We start from the raw sequence: 11,817 nt of genomic DNA on the forward strand, positions 1-11,817 counted from the left end.
GTGTAAATTTGGTGAGCAAAAGAAATTATTCAAAGAGTAGGAGCATGTCAGCAAAATGAAAAGATAGAATGTATAGGAATTGGCACATTAAAAAAGGCAACCTTCAAATGTCTGGTTCTCAGAAAGTTGCATCAAAATTTCTGTGGCAATGTAAATATATTTGTTTTTATTAAAACTATATATTTTTAGGATAGCACCGTAACAATAGAAGTAACTTGAGGTTTGCTAATTATGAATACCTATGCTTACATCATCTATTACCTATCCAGATGTAGGACTGTATCTTCTTCTCCTCCTTTCCAAAATATATACATATGATGCACCCTATTCTCTATAATAATTCCCCCCATTAATAGAAGAATAGAACAGAACAGAATAGAATAACAGAGTTGGAAGGGACACTGGAGGTCTTCTACTCCAACCCACTGCTTAGGCAGGAAACCCTGCACTACTTCAGACAAATGGTTATCTAATCTCTTCTTAAAAACTTCCAGTGTTGGAGCATTTACAACTTCTGGAGCAGGGGGTTGGACTAGAAGACCTCCAAGGTCCCTTCCAACTCTACTATTGTATTGTATTATTGTATTGTAAAAGTTGTTCCATTGATTAATTGTTCTGACTGTCAGGAAATTCCTCCTTAGTTCTAAGTTGCTTCTCTCCTTGATTAGTTTCCACCCATTGCTTCTTGTCCTGCCCTCAGGTGCTTTGGAGAATAGTTTGACTCCCTCTTCTTTGTGGCAACCTCTGAGACATTGGAACACTGCTATCATGTCTCCCCTAGCCCTTCTTTTCATTAAACTAGACATATCCAGTTCCTGCAACCGTTCCTCATATGTTTTAGCCTCCAGTCCCTTAATCCTCTTTTTTGCTCTTCTCTGCACTCTTTCTAGAGTCTCCACATCTTTTCTACATCATGGCAACCAAAACTGAATGCAGGATTCCAAGTGTGGCCTTACCAAGGCATTATAAAGTGGCATTAACACTTCATGTGATCTTGATTCTATCCCTCTGTTTATGCAGCCTAGAACTGTGCTGGCTTTTTTGGCAGCTGCTGCACACGGCTGGCTTATATTTAAATGGTTGTCCACTAGGACTCCAAGATCCCTCTCACTACTATTGAGCAAGGTGCCACCTATACTGTACCTGTGCATTTTGTTTTTCTTGCCTAAATATAGAACCTTACTTTTTTCACCTTTGAATTTCATTTTGCTAGATAGCGCCCAATGTTCAAGTCTGTCAAGATCCTTCTGTATCTTAAGCCTATTCTCTGGAAGGAGGTTCTCTACTACATACTGTTCAATGAATAAATGCTGCCATGAGCCTTGATTATTTTCTTTGGGTCCGACATTTTGATTGCACAACTTCCAGAGCTGACATTTTTATTACAACTGCATCAGAACTTTTACAACCACACAAAATGCCCAGTAATGATTTTAGAAACACCAGTCTAAAAACTGGAAAAGTGGCCACACATTATCAGTTGTATTGCGCTGACTTGCTTCTGTTTGTTACTTAATTTTGTTTGTTCAACCCGATTGCAAATGCAGCGCAAATAGAATCTGTTGCAATGACAGAATTGTCTCGTCTTACTAATGCCTTCCAAAAAAACTCACTTGAAAAAGCACATGGTTTAAATAGATTATTTATTAGAATAATAACTGGAATGTAGAACAAAACAGATTCTTTTTAAAATGGCAAGGCATACGAAGTAATGGGCTGCTTGTTGTTACAGGAAAAAATAAGAATTTGGGCAGAGTCAAAATTTAATCGAATATGAAGATAGTTGCAAGAGGAGACTGAAAACTCTGTGGAGCTCAGTTTGGGACAGAAGCAGTAAAACTGTACCTGATTTTTACGGAAGCCTTTTTCAAACGGTAAGGAAAACCATTTTCTTGCCTTCTATTTTACTGTATTTCAGCCCCGGTTTCTCTCTATCCGTAACTACCGATTTACCAAATATTGTAACATTGGCGTAATCGTCTCCAGTATCTGGCTGGCGGGTTAGATTACGCCATAGGCCTCGCAACTTCAAATACAAAAAGTTTATGGCTTCGGCTTCATCTGAATGTTGCTCGTAAACGGTCTGTTTCATCGATGTGTAAGTTGATATTAACAGGCCCCTCCATAAATTGACGAAGACGAACCTCACTGTAAATAGGATCGACGCATGGAAAAATATGGTGAGCCACCACCTCGATGCAACATCCATCTGCTTAAATCCTGAAAAGCAACAGGAAACAACAGCCTGCAGAGAGCGATCCCAGGAACTGAAGGACCACTCATACTGACCAAATAGGAGGTAGCTAAAGATCATGAATGTGCAAAACAACAGCACGGCGAGGGCTGTCAAATGAAGAAACACAGGGAAGGCGGCTGACATGGTTTGCTCCGCAAGGCGCACCTTGTACAAGAACCTGAAATATCGGTAGGGTTTCAGCACCAGGAGAAAACCTAAAATACTCGCCACCATCCTGTAGAGCTGATCAATTTGAGAAACAACGTGGAAGGGGACAAATTCTTCTGGATTGAGCAGATAAAAATCCAGCAAGGTGAATGCCATCTTGAATTTCAGGGCGATGAGTAATATAAAAAACATACAGATATTCTTGATGGCGAAATTATTTAAATTGGTCGCCGTTTGGAGATAACCTATCCTTTCTTGACGTAACATGTGAAATTCATCCGCTAAGTAGAAGACAAGAATGTAAATCATGACTCCATAAGTCACCAACCGGGAGGTGCTTTCATACTGGAATTTAGAGAGCTTATATGAATGGACTGACAAAGTTGAACTAACGATGCCAAAGTTGGTAAACTCAAAAATGACTGTGATGCTGCAGTACAGATCTACGTCCACAGTAAATGTTGTCAGCTCAAAAATCAGAGCTCGGGTCCGTTTATCAAGCCAATTATTGCTTTGCAAACTTTCCAATCTTATTGTCGTGTTTGGCCGTTGTTCTCCTGGGAAAAAATAAAACGAGTATCCGCCCGGGCCATAGGAATTTACCACACCGTAAGACTTATATTCCCATTGATCAATATCGGATTGATACGTGAATCCTTGAAAATTGGCAATGTGACTAGAGACGATTATGTCGACCGGCTTGGTCCATGACCCGAGGTAGTGCTTTTGATCTTCTGGATCCTCAGCGAAGTCATAGTGACAGGATCTTTGGCCGATTATGTAATTGTTTGCAAAATGGCCTGAAGGAAAACAAGGCCTTTCAAGATGTAGGCCTCGGACCTGTCTCATTCTGGGCAAACCAAGAATTTTCGACCATGAATCTGAAAGGTAGGTGGGTTGATAATCGTTATGTATCAATGGTACAAAAGTGTCACTCATCCAAGTGTAAATGTCCTCAAGTTTTGTTACGTTGGACAGACCACGATTAAATTTAGTGTGGATCACTTTGTTGTGGTAAAAGGAAACGGTGGGTACAGTGGAGTAAGCCACGGTTAGAACGCAGGAGGCAAAGATAAGATGGCAAATGATGTCCTTTACGAAAACAAATGCCAGGTGTTGGGCCCGTACTTTTTTCCTTAAGATGACGACTTCGTCCTCTTCCAAGGGCTCGTATTCTTTGCTCTGCCTAATCCTGACAAGTTCATGGTGAATCTTTCTGACATCCTTAGGATCTATATTCACCCGGAGCAGCTTCATCTTCTGGTATTGCTCTGCCGATATCCAGGAGATGTGCTTGCAGTACTTGAGACTAATGGTGCTGACTCCTGAGATGAGGGCCATCTTTAGGGTTTGCAGCAGGAAGACGCTCTCAAAAAATGACGTCATGGATGCTATGAACCATTCTGTGGAGGTGCTATAGCCGTAGCTGAAGCCATATAAGATGATGAACACGGAAGAGACGATAGACATGAAAAAAACAATGGCCCACGCGATGTATCTCCACCACCAGGCGAACTGTGGCTTCCGAGTAAACACCTTGATCAGCATAATTATCCTTTTTCTTGCACTAATTTTAGGGGCCTCCTTTTCTGAGCCAGCGGTTGCCTCACCTGCTTTGCCCTCGTCTTCTTCATCAGTACTGGACGAGGAGGAGCTTTCTTCATCTTCCTCACTTGTTTCCGAAGATGAGGGACTATAGTCAGGCACCATATCGTCCTTGTCATCGGAAGGCTTTTCCTGGGAATATCTAAATAGGACGGTCATAGTCAGCTGTAGAGGAACGCAACACAGAGCACTGAATGCTCCAATGTACATGGATCTCACAATCCGGAATTTTAATGGAATAATTTCTTCTTCTTCCTGACCACTGAAGAACATGATGTTCAGGAGCAAAGTTGAAAGCATTATAGCCAGGCAACAGGAGACTCTCTGTAGCCTGTTGAAAGTACCGGTGACCACTTGAGAAAATATGGAAAGCCAGAGATGATTATCTTCTAAGTCTCTAGCCAGGTGTATCTGAAAGAAATCCATTTTCTCCAACCTTGTTTTTAGATTTGAAGAAAATATGTATCTTTCTATTTTGCCATCCGCCTTGCCAAGGCCTAGCCACTTCCTACATATAAACAGCCATGATCGTTGGGTATCCAAATTAAATACTTTGACTCTGCTTAAGTACCAGTTGGGGGAAGAACCACCGTTGTTGTGCCAGATGTGAATGCAATAAATATCCCCTATGTCGTATCTTGTAGCGAAAAGAAAAGTATCAACAGCGCCACGATACTGGGTTGAGAATTTGGGGTGCTTCATACGATGGACATCACTGTAACCATCTTTCCCAATCAATTCAAGAAAAACATCGGCCGTGGTTCCGGATCCCAAGCGACTTCCGGTATAGATGGTAACCAGATAATGCATTCTGTGATAAGGATCATTATCCGGCAAGACAAAGATTTTGTTCTTTCTTCTCAAGTCATCTTTATCTCTAATGATGGCCCAGGACGAACAGAAGATGTAGCCAGCAAAAATGAAAAACACAGTCAAAATCGTCACTGGGTTTGTGTCAAAATTTGCTGAGAGTATTTTCTTGAGGTCCAAAGGATTGGGGTAAATCACAAACGTGTCACCAACAAATCTGACTTCAGGCTTTGAAGGCTTTGTCCATTGCTGCTGAACCATTCTGGGGTTCGGTCCGCAGACACAGTGAAGTTTGGACAACGTGGTCTGAGGGCCGAGGCGGCAGGTCCCTTCGGACGATGGTTCAAAGTTTGGAAGGTGACCTAGGTCTCGGCAGCTTGCGGTAAAAACCACAATGCGAACGATCTTGGTGGTCTGCTTTCTGACCAGGGGGGGAGATCTTAGGACCACTGAAATGTTCCGTTTAGTTGCTGGTTCAGACCAAAGCAATGCCTGTGGAAGGCAAAGGATGTACGGAGCCTTAACTGCACATTTGACATTGACCCCACTTTTCTGCAGAGTAGAAGGCTTGTCAGAGAAAGCAATGTAAGACACAATTGGGGGGGAGCTAAAATTGAGTCCCAAGTAGATGGAGACATTGAAAGTGATGTTCCTGTGGCACAAAATCTGGACATATATGTCTGGTGAGTTTCTGTTGACTTCTATGCTAAATCCACCAGCTGTGGCCACCCGCTTTTTATCCAGCCCTATCGTCAGATTAAATGCGACGGGATCCTTAACTATTCTATCCATGATCACTTCGGCCACTTTAGGGGTGACCCCAATGACGTCACCATTTGCTTTGGCCCCAGCCACTTTGAACCCCATCACGAACGTGTGATTATCTCCTGCCTTCCTCAGCCAAGGGAAAGGATTCTCTTCAAATACATAATGAACCACAGAAATCAGCACATCTGCTGGCAACTCCGCCTGGCTTTCCAACTTCACTTTGGGATAAAAGCAATTCTTATGAGAACTTCTCTCGGAGAGAGCCCTGGAAACTTCCTGCTTTTCCACTTTCCATAAACGGATGGACCAGCCTTTGGCTTCCATGTTAACGTGGTCTTCCCCAGGGACTTTGCCTTGTAAGACTATATCTGCCAAAAACTCTGACATTGAAATGATTTCCCTGATGGTGTTCGCAGCCCCATTCTTGGAGTTCAAGAGGGAAGCTCTTAACACGTTAGTCAGCCCAGTAAAAATGCCCCCAGCAAGGACTTCAGCTTCTTGAGAGCCCAGATCAACATCTCTGTGCCTTTTCAGAGCTTCGCTGGCCTTTTGGAGGATTCGGACTGCGGTCAGCTGGGACTTCCTACTGACTTCGTTTGCATTCTGCGTTATTTGACAAATGCTGGAGATGATTTGGTTTAGTATCCCTGTTTCGGTGATGGGAATCCATGCAGTTTCGTTAAGTAACATTTCTCGTAGTTCAGTTTTAGAATGGTAAAAACTGGGTGACGGCTCAAGGTTATTTAATTCGGAAGCCACCATATAGATAACGAATCCCGCATGAAAGTAATCTTCAGTGTCAAGGAAGGCAGAGGCGGAGGTATTGAGCTGTCGAACTAGGTGATACAGTTCATTGAGAACCAGATCTGTTGGCTTGCTGGTCCTTGAGTCGTATACCGTTGCCTGCAAACTGATTTGAGAAAAAGCATCATCGGTGTCGTAAACTTGAATAAGTATGTTCAGAGCATATTTTTCAGAGGGTACACCGCTGGGAAGAAATGAGGGCGGGGGGTTCCGCTGATGACCAAGATAAACAATAGTCCCAAGTGTGTTATTTTGCAGAGATGATACGTTAGCTATTTGGGCTAGATCAGAACGGGCAATGACTCTGTAGAGAAGAGGTCCCTTCTTGTCATCAAATCCAGAGCACTGGAGGGTAAATTTGGTCATCAGCGCAATGCCTTCCCTTGGTTCGATGAAACATTTTCCAATCTGAGGGGGCATGTGGACATAAAAAGAGTAGCTACACACAGCCAACTGGACTCCCTGCATACTCACTTTCAGTTTAAGGATATACAACTGGCCATTCATGAAGCTAAAGGCCAAAGAATTTATATGCAAATACGGAGTGGTTCTCCCAGTGGTCGTTTTGGAAGCCCAGTCGAAATATACTTCCTTGGCATCTGCTGAAAGGAGGCTCCAGAAGTAAACCAAGTGGGCTTTTTCACAGTTCAGACACTTTCCATACAAAGTAAATCTTTCAGTGGCTTTGATGCCTTTCTCGCAGTTTTCCAAACAGAGGATACGCAGGACAGGCTTGGGACCAGGAAGGACCTGAATGGCTTGAAACGCGGGGGCAGATTGGTTTCGCTTGACAACGACCAGCTTAAAGTAATACGTCGTGTTTTCCTGAAGAGTCTTCGGTTCAACAACTTGCACCGGCTCTTTCGAGTGGGTCCAGTACAGATCACGTTGCCTCGGGTGGCATTTCTGACCTAAACCCAACTTCATCACAGAATAGTCTGATTCTCGTTTGCTGCAGAACCAGTGAAACAGAATTCCTTCCCGAGGCTCCATAGAATCCGGATCTGAAGATAAGGACCCATCCAAAGACCACCAATCAGAAATGCCAACCGTGCGGAAGAGGCCTCCAGCCATAACTGCCCTTAACCCACTTCCTAGAATTTGGAGGTAAACCGAATCAGACTGAACGAATGTTATGTTTTCTGCAGGTAGATGCACGCTCATGGTCAAATTAACATGATAGAAGCCATAAGGCAGGGCATTTTCAGGTATGTGCAACACGATACCCCTTGGGTTCATCCCTTTGGGGAGCGTGAGAGAGTTTGGCCAATCTGGAATTGACCATGCGGTGCTGAGTGTGTATATTTTCCAAAGAAAATCAAGACCTGGACGAGTTCTGCATTTCACTTCGGCTGTTGCTTGCAAAGTGACGTCTTTCTCTCTCTTATAACGCCACACAGGTTCCGAAGGGTTGGGTTTATGGATGACAACGGTCAGTTTACGGCAATAACTTTTCTGGCAGGGCACAACTGGCTCCATCACCTTGGAAGCGTAAGTCCCCAGGGCGGCTGTTAAAACCGCTCGTACGAGTCCGTTTTGCCTGCAATTCACTTCTGCTACAAAGCCCACATACTGTGTGGGTCTGAAGGAGAAGACAGAATGCGGAAGAAAACGAACGGCATTTTTAACACGGTCCCTATACGTGTATGTCTTACTCCAAAGGATGTGCTCCTGCCTGGAATGAAAAAGTTGCAGATGGAAAGCCCAGTCGCACTGCAAGTAGGGATGTGGCACAGGAATAAACCACACAACATAGACCAAGTTTTTATCGGGAGACTGTCCACTGAAAACATGGACTTCCATCTCCTTTTCAGCCAAGGATTTGAAGAGACCCTCCTTTCGGTTCAGATATAAGTGAATGCTGAACTTGAACCACTGCGTCTTCACAAATTCAATAGATATCAGGGTAGAAAGGGCCACTTGTTGGAAAAAGAGGTGGTGGAGACTGGAAGGCCCACTGCCTTCTAGGGTAGAATACGAGAGCCCAGATTCCTGGCTAAAAAAGTACGTCCCTACTTTGATTTTCTGTGGGTTCAGCCTGATGGAAATCGGTCCAGCAGCACTGCTTCCTTGGAAAATCAAGGTGTTGTTAGAGAAATTGAAGCCTCCGCTCAGCTTCTCAGAGAATGTTTTACTGGTACGGAAGTAGATTCTGGAGATCACCTTCTTCCCCGAAGCTTGCGAGATGGGCGGAGCGCAGAAATGGCTTTGCAGACTGAAAGGATTGTATTTGTAGGAGAAAGACCATTCCTCCCTTCCGTGCAAGTCCTCCAGTATATAGGCCGTTATGCTGGAGCTCAGAGGCTGGAGACTCCAGGAGAGGGTGAGAGGCTTCTGGGTTCGACTAAGCAGGGCAGAAGAAGCACTGAAGACATGGAGAAGAGCAGGCTGCACATCGATGTTCAGGCTGAGGCTGAGGGGAGGCCCGTTCTCTAGGTGCAGCAAAACGGTATAGGATCCACGCTGGGGATAACGCACGGCGACGTGGTAGTGATAATAGGCTTCGCAGACACGGGGCAACGGTTGCGGAAGGCCTTGTGTGGAGGCAAAGGGTTCGCTGTGTTGGTTACTGGGAACGAGACGGCCTGCAGGGCTTCCCCCTTCACTCATCAAGCGGTAGCTCCAGGGGGAACTCTTGAGGCGGGCGCACCAGCCTACTGTCACAGGCTGCCATTCCCAAATAGGAAGGCTCTGTGGTGACAGGAGGAAAAGGTGGACATCTTGCCTGGAAATGTCAACGCTAAAGTTGTGGTGAGTGCAGAGAGGTTGACCGCACAGGGCTGACACACATTGCATTACAATCCGAGTCAGGGCCCAGGGTGGGTAGGGCCTTTCTCCATCCAGGCCTTTGCTCAACGCAAACTGGCCTGACCAGTCATTGGTTTGCATGACCAAGATGGTGTCTTGGTACCACTGGCAGTGAGGAGGAGGAGGAGGAGGAAGAAGAAGTTGGGTATCTGGTACTCCTCTCTCGATCTCTGGTGTCCCTTCAGGCATCTTAGAATACTTCAGGTCAACCAGTCCATCCCAGATGCAGGAGAGGCTCAATTCAGTATCGTGCTTCTGGTAGACACGTTGCTGGGCATTTGAGCAGGTCACCTGCAAAGGGGGAGGCCAAATATGAGGCGGTGTGGCTTTTGTACACTGGCCAAGGTACCCCAGCAGAACAACCAGGAGCTCTGGACAATGCATTTGGGGGGCGGGCGGGTTGAGCACTCAGGAAGAGCAGCTTGCCAGCATCCAGCTCAAGCCAAGCTCATGGATTGTTTGGATTCTAGAACCCCCGAGCGGTTGCCCCGAGCAACTGGAATTCAAGGCCATTATGAAAGATCTTGTAAAATTCCTGAATGTTTAAAGCATCCTGCTGGCTTTCCTTCATTAAGAAAGGGGGGGGGGAATAACCAAGCTTTTAGTGCTTGGCTTGAGTTTTGTCTTTATGTCCTCAATTTGCGACCACAACTGGACCCAAAATTTCTGTTGTTAGGTGAGGCGTTTGTGAAGTGAGCTTTCAGTGCCGTTGTAACTTTGGTCCCTAAATGAAGTATTGTCGAGAACTACCATATTTTTCAGAGTATAAGGCGCACCAAGATTTTGAAGGAGCAAATTAAAAAAAAATTTTTTTTTGCACTCTGCAGACCTCCCAAAAACGGTCGGTTTTTTGTGAAAATGGGCGCATTTGATTTTTTAAAAAAGGGCATGAATAGCCTTTAGGAGGCTTGTAGAGTGCTCCTGAGGGCCAGGGGGTGTCACAAACAAGCAAAAAATGGCCCATTTTTCACAAACATGGGTCCGTTCTTTTCAAAAAAAAGGGCCATGAATAGCCTTTAGGAGGCTCATTGTGTGCTGCTGTGGGCTGAGGGGATTTAACCGTTTTAACCGTTGGGAGGGGAATTGGCTACTGGAAGATGCCCAAGGCCATTTCAGCCACCCCAATTCCCCATTTGGCTCTCGGTTCAATACACCACAGGATTTTGTGTTCATTTTCCCCCTGGAAACACCAGTTTCCACTATCTCTTTGAAGGTCCAGTCCTCATGGATAAGCAAGAGGACCCTAACCAAGAAGCTCCATTACAACCCCTAACTGGTATGTTCCTGGCAGGAACCTTACAGGTCTGGACTAATGAAAGGAACCTCCGAGCCCATGTCTTCTCCATGAACATAGGTGTGTGTGTGTGTGTAGGAGAAACTGGAGTCGTCTTCTTATGTGGGAAAGATGCATATCTATGCTTACCTTTCAGCTGGACTGGAACATGTACCCTGATACACCTCCTCCACAAAATGGATGTGGTAAGCGGGGAACAGGCTCTTCCTTTTCCTCTAATGGGACATGTTCAGAAAAGGATGCTGCTCTTAATCCCACTGTTAGCAATCCTGGGAATAGTGACAGCAGTTGGAACAAGTGTGGATGGAATAACACACTCCATCATACAGTTTAGATAGGTGTCAGAGGAATTCCAAGAAAGCCTAAACCAAATTGCTGGCACCTTGGTTGAGGTCCAAGATCAAATAGACTCCTTGGCAGCAGTGGTTTTACAAAACCGGTGTACCATAGACCTCTTAACTGCTGAGAAAGGTGGGCTGTGTGGGAGAAGACTGCTGTTTCTATATGAATAAATCAGACGTGGTCCGAGGAATAGCCAAAGATTTGCGGGACCGGGCATCCAAGATTGGAGAGAGGCTGCAAGGGGCAGATGCATGGTTCTCTTGGTTACCTGGGACTGGTTGGATTAAACAAATGCTATTTCTACTGTTATTCAGGATTGCAAGCCTAGCCTATCTTCCTTGTGTGATACCGCAACTCAGACAACTAGTTATGAGATCAGTAAAGGAAATACAGGTTGAAAAGGAATTAGTTTTGATGGAAAGCCTTATTGACCGTAGGATTGCCCCACCTCTCTATGATGAGGATGAGATTTCAGACACAGGCACATATGTTCAACTTGCATCCTAGGGATTGGAGAGATTCTGTATTATATGCTTGCGTTGCTGATCAAACGCTCTGTAATAGGCTAGACTCAATTGTAGCTAAAAATAGAGTCTAGAAGGAGGGGATAAGGCAGGATTAAAATATAAAAGTGAGTGATGTGACAGAAAGAAGATATAAAGACCTGCTTTTAAGACGTGTACAAAAACAGGAAATGTCAAAAGCCAAAAACCACAGAGTTCAGCTAAAGTTCTTACAAAGCCACGTAGCCATTATGAGACTAGAACTCCATACCTGTGGGCCAAGACAAAAGGGGAAGTAAGACAGTATCTGCTTATAAGGCTTCTTTCCTCAAGGTAACCAATCAGAAATGGGTTAAGTATTTCCGTGTTGCGCTGCTTTTGACAAAGTATAAGAATGCGTGCTTCCATGAGAAGAGTTGTTCAGAAGTTGCATGTTTACTTTTGACTGACTTTTCTGAACCTGGCTGCCAATAAACTTC

General features: G+C 44.7%; 1 protein-coding gene across 4 annotated transcripts in view; it reads right to left on the minus strand.

Annotated features, from left to right (window-relative positions):
- Positions 1 to 1,699: 1,699 nt before the first annotated feature.
- LOC309394574 (polycystin family receptor for egg jelly-like) overlaps positions 1,700 to 11,817 on the minus strand; it is a 34,194-nt gene continuing 24,076 nt past the window's right edge. For all 4 annotated transcript variants that reach the window (XM_081957934.1, XM_081957937.1, XM_081957935.1 and 1 more), the window contains one exon: positions 1,700 to 9,490. In XM_081957934.1, coding sequence (XP_081814060.1) covers positions 1,868 to 9,490 — 7,623 coding nt within the window. In that variant the 3' untranslated portion in view covers positions 1,700 to 1,867. The remainder of the gene's footprint in view (positions 9,491 to 11,817) is intronic.

This window comes from Natrix helvetica, assembly GCF_964273705.1.
Source record: "Natrix helvetica genome assembly, chromosome: 6".
In the NCBI taxonomy this organism is placed as follows: Eukaryota; Metazoa; Chordata; class Lepidosauria; order Squamata; family Natricidae; genus Natrix; species Natrix helvetica.